General features: G+C 42.5%; 1 protein-coding gene across 1 annotated transcript in view; it reads left to right on the plus strand.

Moving 5' to 3' along the window:
- LOC120744558 (connector enhancer of kinase suppressor of ras 3-like) overlaps positions 1–15088 on the plus strand; it is a 43565-nt gene that overhangs the window by 23462 nt on the left and 5015 nt on the right. The window contains exons 7-18 of the mRNA XM_040049050.1: positions 144–203; positions 752–820; positions 915–1061; positions 2363–2487; positions 2841–3022; positions 3125–3211; positions 3430–3680; positions 5792–5829; positions 9145–9187; positions 13263–13316; positions 13709–13748; positions 14200–14369. Of these exons, the coding sequence (XP_039904984.1) occupies positions 144–203; positions 752–820; positions 915–1061; positions 2363–2487; positions 2841–3022; positions 3125–3211; positions 3430–3680; positions 5792–5829; positions 9145–9187; positions 13263–13316; positions 13709–13748; positions 14200–14369 (1266 nt within the window). The remainder of the gene's footprint in view (positions 1–143; positions 204–751; positions 821–914; positions 1062–2362; positions 2488–2840; positions 3023–3124; positions 3212–3429; positions 3681–5791; positions 5830–9144; positions 9188–13262; positions 13317–13708; positions 13749–14199; positions 14370–15088) is intronic.

A 15088-nucleotide genomic window follows, 5' to 3' on the forward strand; every position in this document is an offset into this window, starting at 1 on the left:
TTCTTGAACATTTTTTTGTTTTCCCCTTTTTTTGAACCTCGAACTTGTGGTCGGCTTCTTGGGTTGTCTGTCTGGGAATGTATCCGATGTGTGAACTGGTAATACGCTGTTATCCACCATTTTTCTTTTCTTTTTAAACCCAGGGAATGTACATCAAGTCTACTTATGATGGGTTGCATGTCATCACTGGAACCACAGAACATGTAAGTAGGACAGGAGCCAATTTTATCCAGTTTCAGTGCTGAAATTCATTCATTCGCTGCCAGTACTCTTAAACAAGCTTTTGTAAGTTTCATCCTCCTCCTCTGAGGGCACCCTGAGTAACATCATGTGAGGGAGTTCAGAGCTGCTCATGTGCAAAGGGGATAGTTTCTTTCTGCACTCCACACAAACAAGTTTTACCTTTTCACCACACTTACACACTCAGTCAGTGACTAACACACGTACATCACAGCCACCGTTGGATCCTCACGCCTCCAGTCCCCACTCCTGAATCACAACCTGAATCATCGTTTATAATGACCAGTTTATCTCGTTTGGCATCTTCGTGACATGAAAAACAATTCTGCTGATAGTCACACACACACTGAGAGGCTTTTTCTCACGATTCTGATCTTTGAGTGTTCATCTGGTGCAGAAATCAGGCACAAGTGGTACCAGAGCGCCGCCCAGTTTCCACAGCATTTTGAGAATAGTTCAATAAAAGCGATCTATCTGGTTTTGACCTTGGCTGTTTATGTATTATGTTTAGTCGCCCGCAGACCTGACGAGGAAGATCCACGCTGGGGACGAGGTGATCCAGGTTAACCATCAGACTGTGGTAAGAATCCCAGATTGTGTGGGAAGTTAAATACATACTGTAAATCTTTAATCAAAAGCACGAGCGTCATGTGCGTTCGCTTCCTGTTAACCAGGTGGGCTGGCAGCTGAAAAACCTGGTTTTTAAACTGAGGGAGGACCCTAAAGGTGTGGTTCTACTCCTGAAGAAGAGGCCCACGGGCACAACAGGTTTCACCCCCGCCCCACTGAAGAACATGCGCTGGAAGCCCCCAGTACCTCAGGTACATGCACACATGCATGCACGCTTCCTTTCATCATTGTCTCGTCTAATCATTGTCAAACAATTACCAGCTTTTTAGGGAGTTGGTTCCAAAGCAGCAAGTCCAGACAGGGCCACCCTGAAAGAGTGCTGCTGCTCAAGTGAATATAGCATTCAGCTTTTCTTGCACAACAAAAGAGGCAAACAAAGTCCCAGGATGTTATTTAGTCTATGAGATAAAGCTTCCGAGCTTTAGTGTTTCAGAATGGTTAGTTTATTAGACGGCCCAACGTCATGGTTTAAAGCAAACAACACACACACAATCATTTGTTTGTGTTAAAGAAAGCTTAAAGGGAAATGGGATAAATATCGAGCCTGTGAGGGAATGTGTGAGCTGATTCATAATCAAATGAACACATTACGCTAAATTAGGTGAGTCCCCACTGACAGAGGGGAAGGCTGCAAGCCTGTCATAAACGTAGATACCAAGACTGAAGCTCTGGCACCGCGTCATCGTGTGCGCAGCCTCTTTTATAGCCGGAGAAGACAGGATGAGATTATATCAGTTAGGAGTGGGTTTCTCAAATCAATGAAAGAGGCTCTGTGCACAAAGGTGACCAATGTCTACACATCCACCAGCATCTTCTTTTAACACGGAGTCAGGCCCATCGGAGTCAGGCCCATCGGAGTCAGGCCCATCGGAGTCAGGCCCATCGGAGTCAGGCCCATCGGAGTCAGGCCCATCGGAGTCAGGCGTCTCAGTTTATTTGCGATAGCAAGGCTCCGAAGAGCCAAACAGAGACAAATCATACGGTGTGACTCGAGAATGAATGACACTGGTTTTGTAATAGTATATAATTTGTACTATTTGAGCTATTTGGAGAAGCGCAGAGAGCAGTGTTTCACGAGATCCCCAGTCGGATGTTTAGTTTGCCATATATCACATTTACAATGCTGTATCAGCAGATGTGTAATTTTGCCCTGATGAGAATAGCAGAGTAACACTCAAGGACGATGTTGGGGAAACATAACTGTGGTAAGTGTCTCAGGCTATTTTGGACTACACTCAGAATCTTTCCATACCTCAAACAAGAAGGCCCGACATACAGGAACTTAAATGTCTCACCACATCTGGGGAACTCCTCCCGTTAGCCAGCAAGTCAGATTAAGTCTTAATTTAAGGCTGAGAAAAAAAACTATTAGCCGAAACAGTAATAAGCAGAAACACAAACTGATCTGTACATGCAGTCAGATAAGGTGGAATGAGAAGACTTTATTCTCCAGATTAGATCAGGCACTCATGCTTGTGTTGTATTCTTTCAGAATAATTCGTCCCTCGTTAGAGCCCAGTCTCCTTCCAGTTCAGCTAATGGATCAACCAAAAAGGAGAAGCCGGCTATCCTGGACTTGTACATCCCGCCTCCTCCTCTAATGCCGTACACACCGCGGTAAGCCATCCTGTTTCATGTGCACCGATTATTAATTTACTGGAAACTTCAGCTCTAAAAGTAGTAAAGTACTAAAACAAGAAGGCTGGAGGCCACCTGCTCCCCCCGCTGTGAGGGATTCAGACACCCCCAGTCAATCTTTGCTACAGCCTAACTCAGAGCTTTAAAGCTGATGAATAATGAGTGTGGTCTCGGCTCGTGATCACTTTACCTCGCACCCTCTCCTGCTGCACTTTCTCTTCTGCTGGTCTTCAGCCCACTCAGCTCCCACCCGTCCGTACACTACGACTGTTTTATCTTCCACCTCCTCATGCTGTGGAGATAAGTTAATGAACATTTGTTCCTCCGTCCAGAGAGGCGAGAACAGACGCCTTCTCCAGCATCAATAAAAGACCAAAGGGCTCTGAGTCACCGAACTCCTTCCTGGACAAGGAGAGCAGAGGACACTGCACCGATTTTGACAAGCAAAGCGCCGGCTGTCCCATCGAAGCCAAGGTGGTCCAGCCCAGAATGAGGGAGCATAAACCCTCGCGTGGTCAGTACTTTCTCATCGCAGTGGTTTAGAAATATTCCTCTGACGGAAACTCAGAAAATGTGTTTTCAGAACAATTAACAAGCATGAAACTTTTGTCTCAAGGTAAGCCCCGGCCGCTGTCCATGCCTGCAGACACCTGTCTGTCAGTGGTTGATCCTTACGCAAAGCCCTGGGCGCAGGGAAGGAAAGGTGTGTGCAACTTATCATTTAAATTTGTTGACTCACATTTGGAGGCAGCCTCAAGTGGCCACTAGTGGAACTACACTTTATCGCACATCATTATTTTTTCAGCCCATTAAGTTGCTGCTTAGTTAATTTCAATAAGAAAACAAGTCAAATATTTAAAAAAGATTTGCAAAGCATTTTTAGAGACTTTAGAATAACCTGTCATTGTGTCTTTGCTTTAGGTGAGGATCTCCTGTACAGATACCTGAGTAACGAGAGGATCCCCACCATTGCTGAGGAGGTCCCCTCGGTGTCTCCACCCTACAGGCCTGCAGGGGAACGGCATCTCATCCGAGTGGACCACATCCGGGGCAGCCGCTACTACTCCAACTCAGACCTCCACAACAGTGCCACCATCCCCTACCAGGAAGACACGAAAAAGGCTCCGGTAGCTCCCGTCTCCAAGCGCACGACGGCAGAACGCTCACTACTGGTCAGTTGGATCACGCGGCTTAAGCTATTGACTCACTGATGATGCGCTTCCTGTCCGGGGCTTCCTGTTCCTGTCTTGTCTTCCTCAGTGCCTTTGACATTTAACGTCCTCGGGCTTTCTCACACTCCTCTCTCCCATACCTCCCTGGTGTTACTACTACTACCAACTACAACTGCTACTCCTCAACCAAACCTGCTTTTGTAGTACTCACTACATTAAGTCATCGCTCCTTTAACACAACCCTCATCTCTGACACAAGCCTCAGCATCAAGAGGACACAGTTGTGTTCAGATTTAGGCTTTTTTGGGCCTCGTTTGCTGTACATGGACATCTCTGTACATATCATGTAATGTTTCGGCTAAGATGTTCTTCACGTCGCTTATTTAATACACTGAAGCTCTCGACCAGTTCAGTTCTCTGTTTATTTGCTTTTCATTTGCATAAATAAGTTATTAAAAAAGAATAAGTTAGACAAGCAGCACATGTCTGTTAGCGAGGCTGTTTTTCTTGTCATGTTGCTTTTTTTTTTCTTTTTTTAAACAAATTCATTTTTGTGATTGCTTACATTAACTTCTGCCAATGGTTGCCTCTTGTAAAGCTATGCATACGATTTTTACTGTCACTTTAGTGGAAAAATGCTGCATTGGTTGTTAAAGGTGTTTATCTTGTCACTAGCAAACATTTGTGCATGATTTAAGGCTATGCACTCAACTCAGTAAACCTTTATAACCTGTGTTTCAGCTCACTCTGCAAGCACCCATCTAAAGGGCCTCTATATACAGCTGGTTGACAGTAAACTGGTCTTTTATGCCAGTGTTTTTGAACACTGGCAGAATGACGGCATTATTTAAGAAGCCACAGGGAATGAGTGTCTGTTGTTGCTTTATCTGCCTTTTGTAAGATTTGAATAGCGATTTATTAAAAACTGAAGTTCATTTCAGTCAATTTTTGTATTGTCTTTATTTTACTGGTGCGTGTGGAGTGGCTGCTAAACGTCTCACTGTAATATGCATCTTCTCCTGCAACCCTGCTGAGCTCCGTTCAGCCTCAGTTTATACACTTTAAATGGCATGTTTGGTTGTAAAAATATATATATATTAATTTCCACGCCAGGACCAAACTGTAGAGCCAGCTGTCTTTCTAACCTGCTTTGACCTTTGAGGTGAACCTGGCCTCAGTGCAACAGGATAGCTAACGTGAAGTTACCTTTTGTTGGTGTCAGATGGCGATGGTTATGTAACCATTTCCCTCTTTGAACTTTTGATTCCAGCTGGGGAGCCATATGGTCAAAGCAGGTTTTTCCACTGGGGCATCTCTTTTCTGGCACATATGTTGCCTTTTAAACATTAAAACGGCAGGTTAGGATTACCTTACTTGATGGCTTTTGCCACTTTCATTGATTTTAAAGCGTTTTCCTGGGACTGATCATCAGCTTTCGTCGTGAAGGTGAAGCTCTGACAGCCACGAAGAACTCCCGCCTCTCTGACCTCTCTCTTTGCCCATGTTTTCACCATGCATGCATTTACTGATTGAGAGGAGCCTGTCTTCTTATCTCTCTTTCACTTCTTCCTCCTAAAATCTTGCTCTGCCCAAGCTTGCTGAGCTGTAGTCGCCTGCGGTCCTCACTAATTTGCACTTTCTGAGACGCTGTGGTCTGCCTAAGTACTACCTGCGCTCTGTTTATCCCACTGCATAAGTTTGCTAACCACTAACATTTTATGCCTACACATCACAAATGGTTACAAGGGAACGATGTGCTGAAGTATTTCTAGTTTGTGCATGTCACAAAACAAAAATAAAAATTCTGCCTTTGTTATATAATTGCATTCTTTTTATTAACTCTAAAATCACAATTACTTGTTTTTGTTCTCCGTTTGTTTTTCCTATTCTTGCCAGAATCATTTATTTTACTGCAAAGCTTACCAAGCAAATATTGTAGATTTCCTTAATCCATGCATAATTTAGTGCCCTGCAAGAACGCAGCACACAAATCTTCACAATCACTTTAAAGAAAATCATTAAAGGAATATTAATCAACATAGAGCGTCTCAACATTCAGACTGAGGCTTTGAGAACACATGCGTTAACTTAAAAATCTTTATTTATCACAGGGATCCAGCTGGCACTCTAGCAGTGACTTCCTCAACCGGTGAGTTCCCTTCCCTCTTTCTCCTACACACACACACACACACACACACACACACACACACACACACACACACACACACACACACACACACACACACACACACACACACACACACAGTCTGCTGGTCAAAGGTCTGTGACATCTTAAATAAATTAGTTGCAAAGTGAGAGTAAAATACTTCCGTTTTAGTGGAAATGATCATTTTGTGTGGCTCCCTTGTGGTGGACATGTTGTCCTGCACGATGATGCAGTGTATGTGCTGCTACAGCTGTAATAGGACTGGCTTTGCATTTCATACACCATATGTCATTCACACATTATCACAGAAGCGCTTTTATCTTCACCTTTCACATTGATGATACATCTGAGAGCAACTTGGAGCTGCGTGACCTGCTGAGGATGCTTTTTTTACCAACCTTCTGATTAGTAGATGACCTGCTCCCCTGAGCCACCTAACAATCATGTAGCAGTCACACCTGTCCAGCGTGTCCCCTTCTCTCCCCCAGTGTCAGCCGTGGCAGGCTTCAGCTACTCTTCAGCTCTGAATTGAAAAAGCGATTTAGAAATAAACGTCTGCAGAGACTCTTCCAATCACAGCCATCACAGTTTTACAGACCTTACTTCTTACATTGTTACTGTCACTTTCTTAAAGCAGTCTTGGATAAATGTTAGCCCGTGCTTTATGAAGTGCAGCCCACAATGTGGAATGGTTTGATGGGCACTTCTTACGTCCAACATTTTTCCCACCACAACAGCAAGACTCAGATCCAGAGGCTGTGTTGTGTGCAGGCAGTATACCAGTTGACTGCTCTCTAAATATTTAAAACATGTCGTAGGGCAGTGAACAAATTTCCTACATTGTCACTACTAAACTACTCTCCAAATACCCCCAAACCCTCACTTTGGGGGTCTTTTGCCCATCTTAATATTTTCCTTTTTTTGTCAGTCTCTGAAAATTCTTTTCTTTGCAAATCTTCCTGGAAGTTGTTTCTTCACTGTTGGCCTGTGAGCAGACAGTTTCCCAAATCTGAAACTTTGACACACTATTTCTGTTGCTCAGTTGTTCACTGGGCACTCTCACTTCTGTTTTGCGTACACTTTTGTGTGTTGCACAAACTGTTGCACCCTATAGAATAGCCTTAGTTTCTCAAACCATGAATCATCTGGCTATTTTAAGACAAAAAGCAAGCACACAACAGCTAATGCTCCAGATTTTCAACTAGCCAAATGAATTATTTGGAGGAGAGATGGTTACTGAAAAAGGGACCTCTTCATACTATGTCTATATATGAATATACCCCGGAATTTATTGTCATTTACAAATAAAGGCCAAATTATTAGTCTTCCAATGAAATCTAAAGTTTTCGTCTAACAGAGTAAGGGATTTTCAACACAGCATTTCTACACATACTATTTGAAGGCGTGGTACATGAGATGCCATCAACTGCTTCCTTTTAGACTATTTGTGTCTATATAGGTTTATATGTTGCAGACCAACTTCTGATTTCTACACATACTAGTTTACTTTAGAAAGCATAGGTAGCATCTTAGCATCCTGTAAAACTGACTTTTTTATTGAGCATCACAAACGAACCATCCACTGCTGAGCAATGATTATAATTATTTTCTAATTTACACACAGTATAAAAACTTCAGTAAGGATTTGATCTGTGTCATGAGAAAGCATCGTGGCAAAACCAGCGAAATCCGTTTAGTTTAGATGCTCACGAAGCAGGAAATGGATATACAAAGTTATCACAGATTTTCCGAGTGTGGACAACTGGAGTGTAAAGTATTATCAAGAGCCACAGAGTGCAGAACAAGCCTCGCAGACTTAACCAAGTCGGGAACTGTAGTCACGAGAACCCTGCAGGGAGGGTGGGGTATCAGAGAAATGCCACTTCTGCACAGGAGGCAACGTAAAGCCAGACTGAAAGTGTCTAAGTACAACCTGGAGAACGATTATGCAAACTGGCTCCCCGGTAGAGAACTACCTCCAAAGTGAAGGTTACTGCTGTGGCTGAAGGGTAGTTGGTAAAACAGAATGTTAATTACAGAGATTGATAAACGTCCTCTGCAGAGCATTAGTCATTTCTATCGATACAACGTGACTTTTTCCATTATTGAAGTTCCTTAATTAATTTAGAGCTTATAATGAAACTGAAAATGTATTTGTGGCCTATTTTTTTTTTAACATAGTTCTGTCTCAGCACCTCAGCATCCAACATGTCCCACACAGCAATGTGTCCATCCACCCCCAAGATCCCCCAGAGATCTTTAGAAATGTCACTGTTATGACGAATCCTAAATCCGCTTCCAACTATAAATAACTCCATCCCACTACCAAATATGATGACATATGAGGACTGCTGTTCCCTCTCCTCATGCGTTGCCCATAGATCTCTTCTTGTCTTGGACGCAGGGCCTGGGGAAGTGTGACTCCCCACATTAACACCCCAATAGATGACTAAACGCCTTGCACCCCACCCCCAGCCCGGTGCTTCTATTCTAAGAGCCGCACACAAGCGCACTGCATCCGGTCTATTGCACGCTTGATCAAAAACATTACTCACAATTAGGATATATAGACAGATGCTATTGTAAATCTCATAGATACGTAGTTGACTCATCGCTGGTGGCGGTTATGAACATGTGCCACTGATGCAGGGAAAGGAATTTGATTGACAGCGGATTTAATCGTGTGTCATATTAATTTTAGGCTGGTCAATCTGTAAAAACAAGAGGGGGGGTTTTCTCACGGTGAGGCGAGGAATGTAACAGTGCATCAGATTTCTTTTTGTCATCTATTAAAACTATTTTTTAAAACAATCTTTATCATCATCTTTTTTAATAATCTGAGAGGGAGGAAAACAAAAATGCAATTAAAGGGGAAGGACAGCAAGCCTTAATCCATTTCACAGCCTACAAAACACACTGGCTTAGGCCCAGCAGAGGCCAATTCAATATTGAGAACAGTCAGAACATTGGGAGCGACCTTCTTCTCCAGCATGCTCCTGTGACTGGTCTCCAAATGTATTATCAGAAGCACTCACAAATAAATCCCAACCCGTAAGTGTCTGCTTTTGCTTTGCCAAATCAGAGAGTCAGATTGGAACACAGATAAAGATAATGAGCAGTTAGCTGGGAAGCAATAAGTATGTGTTGGAAATGTTCAAAATACACTGCGGTAATGTGAGATGAATCTCTTTGGTGTATGATATAAGTCTGCTGGAAAGCACTGCTCGACATCAGTGCATGTGGTGTGTTTTCAGTTATTAATGTGTTGGCTTTCGTGTCTCTCGCTTGTTCTTACAGGTATAATCATCCACATTTACGATCGTGGTCCTTTTCTCAAGCAGTAAGTAAATAACAATCAGCTCCTCTCACTGAAAAAATGAAGTGCATGCACCTGAATGATGTGTGTTTGTGAGGAATGGCCTGGACAAAGAGGCGCTGAAAATCGAGAGCTTCAATGATTGACCTGTTACACTGCACACAAAGCTTAGTCTGCACTGCAAAGCTCTTTGTTTTTTATTAATATGGATGAATCTTTCTAAGTGTCTCAATTTTTCCTGCATCTTAAATTTGACATTTGGGATATGAAATAAAATTCAAAAAGTGTATTTTACGTAAAACTTGGTGAAGACATTTATGTTGGGGATAAATCAGATCCTTGACAGGTTAATTTTTTTATTAAACTACAAAATCCTAAATTAAAATTTGTGCTAAATCTCTAAACTAACGTGGTACAGATCATCTTTATGTGTTAGCAGTATCTCTTTGCAGAAGACTGCATCTCTTCGTTCTCTGTTGAATGTGCTGTTAGTAGAAAATTGATCGTGCACCTTCTAGCTTTAGCAATTGTGGAAATGAGATGACTGCAGGGGTTAACTGAGGACGCACACAGTGAAACCACACACCCCAGTACCACGGGTTACTGTCAATCCTCCACAGGGGTAAGATGGCTGGACACAGGGAGTAGTGGACGAATCACATTTGTGCACATTTATGCTCTGACTACAAGTTGTTGCTGCACAACCTCAGCCTTGCTGTCAGCGCTGATGCAGGCGTGGTACATGGGATGCCATCAACCGCTTCCTTTTAGACTATTTGTGTCTATATAGGTTTATATGTTGCAGACCAACTTCTGATTTAAGTTCTTTCAGTCTTGAATTCAGAGCTTTGTGCACCAAAATCAAAATTCAGGACATGATCAGCGGCAACTGCACAGTCACCAACAGCCGGCGAGGGGCATGCAGCGCCATCAAACTGAGCGAGCGAGAATCTGATATCATCTCCAACCACTGCACCCTTCCCCCTTTACACTGCGTGAGAGTCCCCTGGTAAATAATAGCCACTCTGTTTGACCCCCCCTCCCCTTTCTGTCTCAGACACAGTTTCTGGGTGGGGGTAAGTAAGTGCCATGACAATTCTCAGCACGGATCATGATGGGAGAATGAGTTGGTGTGACCAATCAGCACTCCCTTGAATCCTTTGACATGAGTCGCAGGCCAGATTATCTCACTTCCACCAACACATAGCTCCAGTAAAATGCACAGAAATGAGACGGGCGTGAATTATCATGAGCTATTAAGTTTAGTTCAGCACGTTTAATTGAAATATTAAAGGCTTCTGCGAGGTTTAGGGGCAAATCGAGGAAGTCACTTGATACAGATGAGAAAGATAGGGTGACAGCGAAGCAAAGAGGAAGTCACAAGCCTGCGCGAATGTGAGCGAGATAAAGAAGGCCTCCTCGTCACTTCACACCACTTTCTACTGTACAATGGCAAGTGGAAAGAAATACGAGGCCCCTGTCTATTTAGGCTTAGTAAAAATGGAGACTATAATAACGCAGGACTCAGGAATGTGTCTGCTGGTTTACCGCCAAACGTGGCCCAGAACATCCGAGCCTCTGCACAGATACAGCTCAGGCAGTGATGCTGTGGCTAAAAACTCGCTCCCCACTGAGGCAGCGAAGGGTGTTGATAGCCATGGAACAGCTTCCCTAAGCAACGAGTGGATGGGTGTAAACTGAACCGCTTATATTTCTCATTCTTCTTGCAGGCGGTTGTTGGTGATTTTTATCAACTTCTCTTAAAGTAATAAAATAAAAAAAAGTGCTTTGTAAGCATCAGTGCGGACTTCCTCTGCATTCGCCACATGTGAAATGCTGCTTTTCATACTCAGCGTGAGTTACTGTGAATGTCACAGCTGTTTGAAACAATGATGTGTTTTGAATTACGCAGGCAAGTCTGTGGAACAGTCCCGTCTACATTTTACGCGTCAAGTACAACAACAGCTGTAAAGACAAATGTGTGTGTTGGGTAAAAATGATGCTTTTTATGACGCTCTCACTGAGGTTCCAAGGCTGTTACACAGTTGGGATTTAGCGACACCCTGCGGTCAGGTGGGGTAACTGCGAAAACGTATGGATTTTACTGAATTTAATGAATGAATGAAAGATGCGTGGGGAAAGTGGGGGGAAACATGAAATGAGAAAAATTAGCCCTGTAGTTATATCTGAATTATTGGGGGGGGGAGTCAAAAATATTTGTCACTTTGTCAGTTTCAGTTTGGGTGGTGCCCTCTTTGGAGGGTAACGCCCAGACAGGACTTGAACTCACCTGAAACCAGCCGGCGTCTCTTTGAACGTGCTCTTTGGCTTTCTGCGTATGTTCCTGACATGTTTGGCAAAGTTTGGTCAACCTTTGAGCAAAGGTTTCGAGACAGACTTCTTTCTCTGAGGTTATGGTGGAAGGTACAGTGTTTGTTTTACTGGCAGCTCGGACTAATTCATTTGTCCGCAGGCTTCTTTGGCTTTGTTTCGCCATTAAGCTACTGGACAACAAGCAGTCAGGCTACTGCTGAACTACACTAAGTAGTTACAGTCAGAAAATCGTTATTTAACATTTAACCAAATTTGTCTTAAGCTTCGCAAAAAAGTCCTAATAGTATGAAAAGTATTTGGTTGTAAACACGTCACTTTCCCCTCTATTCTTTGTGAATGTCATTTCATTGTAAGACGCAGATTTTTTTCGCTCTTTTGAATCCATTGTAGGTATTTGTTTCAGATAGTGGTCGAGAAATTGCGTCATTCTTTTTCTCCCGAAAGCTTACTTTCAGAAGCAAAATCTTATTTTCAGGTGAAGTGTAAACTTCCTCCTTTAATGGTGATATAAAAGAGCATCTTACATATAGAGAGAATATTTCATTTTTCATCTCTTGCTGCATCTAACCTCAAAGAATAGTTGCGTAAATCTGCAGATATGTTTGTTCAGTCTGGATCTTGCCACTAAAATTACACATGGTTCTTAACATGTGCAAAAGAGAAAACTCCAAGAGGAAGTTAGTTACTAAACACAGGCAGGCAGTCACTCTCAGTCAGGTTTGGGCAGTGGTTTGTGTGGTGATAGGCATCTACCTCCTACACTCAGCCTCTCAGCTCTGACACCCGGAAAGCAAAGTGATGATACATTTGTGTTGTGCAAGGCACAAATGTACAGAAGTATTGATGAGAGCTTCTAGTGATGGTTTATTATCACTGTCAGAGGCACAGAGGATACTTAGCTGTTTGGACGAACCTTTTAAAGAACCAGGTATGAGTCTTTCTCTCTTCATTGTTCTAGCTGGGGACTTTGGCGAGCTGTGGTAAGTGGCTAAACTTGGACAGCTGCAGCAGGGCTCAGGACCCTGTGAACAACTTGCCGCCTGGTTTTGCCACCGAGTCTAAAAATGCCTGTGGGTTACACGTTTCAGAGTACTCTGAAACGTGTAACCCACAGTGTAGATTCTCATTTTCTCTAACTTCACACCCAGTGGGGCAGCACGGTGCTTAGTTTTGTCTCTGATGTTCTTTCTTTCTAACAGTTCTGGCATTTCAAAAAAAAGGAACTTAACCTAGAGGAAGTTGGTCAATAAAGGCAACTTAGATTTCACAACGTTACTGTCCATTTATGAGCTTGAACTGCAAAGTGAGAAAAATCTTTCTGATTCTTTGTTTGGGAAAAAATAGATTTTTGCACGATGTCGTTTTGCAGAAGAGTCCTTTTCATTTTGCTGTGAGACAACTTTCTGTGTGTGTCACATATTAAACAAATCTGCTGACACTGATCATTGTGACACTTGTGCTGTGACTCAGTGCTGATCATGAGCATTAACGTTTTACATTTTTAACCTTTCTCTGAGCTTCTGCTTCCACAGAACTTATGCTGTTTCTGAGCATGTTCGATTCAGTTTTTTCCATCCTCTGAAAAACAAAACAACAATAAGAAAGAGAGGAAAAAAAGCTGATTGGGAAACATTGTCTTTGCTGTACCCGTGACGCCACATCCTTTTGTCACACTGAAGAAATTTTTTTTCTCGTTTTCTGCTCATTTCTGTTTTTGTTTTTTTTTTCAACCTACACATTTTGAATAAGGTGTTTCTTTCAACAGGCTGCCTTCCCCATATCCGTGACTCCTTCAATGGCTGCCGATGACTACAACCCTGTAAGTAGCTCTTTTTTGTCTTTTTCTAACATTTACTCGCTCTCTCTTTAAAGGATTAGAAACTTCTGCTTCCCTATTTATCAGTAACTAATTTGAATGTAAGCAGTATACACCCAGAGTTTAGACACCACCAGGTGGATGTTTTGTTTGACTCACTGGGGAGCAAAGAGAGTTACAAATAAAAGGAGACCAATAAGAAACAAGTCACAGATGCTAATGGAGGTGTTAAACAGCATGTAGAAAGATAGAGAAAATGCACATGACACTCAGTGTGAAAACAGGATGTTTCAGACAGCCTCTTCTTCTCAGTTGTGTGGTCTGAAACTGCTGCTCACCCCCTTGCCTTTTTCTTTTTGACCTCCCCCAACCCCTCCTCTGCACTCCTCTCAAAGGTCTCCCTCCGACACAAATCCAAGAAGAAGAGCCGAGGAGGTGAGTCCTGCCTTATCACCTTGTCACTTATCTCAGCCTACAGCTGCAATTAGAAAGCGTAGTGGGTGGATGCGAAGCAGCGGTGCACTTGGTGTGTGCAGAGGGATTTTAGACGAGTTCAGTTACTTTCACTTCACTTCTTTTATTTCTTGGCTCTGTGTAGCCGTGCCTTTGGGTTCTTCTGAGACGCTAACTAATTTGTATATATACTGTTTTTGCTGACTGACTCATATCGGTAACGGGTAGGATGAAGGTAGAATAGCACTTTTGATTTGACTCTTCCAGGATGCTTCACGCGCTTCTTAGTTTTAGTCCATTTGGTTATCGACCAAACTCCGGGAGCTCTTTAGACTGAAATGGAAATGTTTTGGTTGTTTGTGTTTGGATGTTTAAATCTGTAACGTTCTGCTTCCTCTGATGCTGTGACTAAATGCGCTGTTGTCTGGTTAAGGCAATGGTACGATGAGCAGAAGACGGATCTCGGTCAAAGAGCTCGGCCAGCCAGACCACCAGGGCTGGCTGTACAGGAAGAAAGAAAGCAAAGGCTTTCTGGGTATGAAATGGAAGAAGTACTGGTTTGTGCTGAAGAAGACTGCTCTCTACTGGTATACCAACCAGCTGGTGAGTAAAACACTCTCTGACTAGAAGACTAATGTGGGTTTTAGACTAGCTGGTTGCTATTTAGAGATTGCACACAGCGAGTGTACAATTGCGCAATCCCCGATAACAAAAATATTTAACACAGATAAGTCTGCTTCTCTATATCAGTTGCATGCTTTTCAACTTCTTCAATTTATCTTGCAAGATTATAAGATATAATGTAATGATGAGAATTATATCAAAAGAGAGGAAAAAATAAGGAAGCTATTAAAGTTGCACCTCTTTCTTTTGGTTTTCCACCACTCTTTGGAATATTTTGTGTGTCATCCTATCTGTGTTGCCCTTTTTAAAGAGTATCTTGCATATCTTCTTTATTTTTGCTAATTTCAGGAAAAGTTACAAAGTACAACAGTGTTACACCCAAGTCATCAAAAAAACGCCTTAAAAGAATCTTAAAACTCTCCGATGATCTTTTTTTTTAATCATCATAAAATAGTTAAAAATAATCGGGGTAGTTCTTGAGAACTTGTATCAGCTGCAGATTAAGTGCTGTAATCACTCTTTACAGCAGCAGGATGGTGGCACATACACAATGTGTACTTTAGTTTTTGACTGAACATGTAATCCGGTGATTGATGTGGCTTCATGTGTTTTTATTTGCTTTTATGCTTTTTTTGTCTCACGCTAACAATAGCAAAAGATGAAACATGACTAAATTTTATTACAGCTTAAGTAACAGA

This window comes from Simochromis diagramma, unplaced genomic scaffold, assembly GCF_900408965.1.
Source record: "Simochromis diagramma unplaced genomic scaffold, fSimDia1.1 OVJJ01000305.1, whole genome shotgun sequence".
In the NCBI taxonomy this organism is placed as follows: domain Eukaryota; kingdom Metazoa; phylum Chordata; class Actinopteri; order Cichliformes; family Cichlidae; genus Simochromis; species Simochromis diagramma.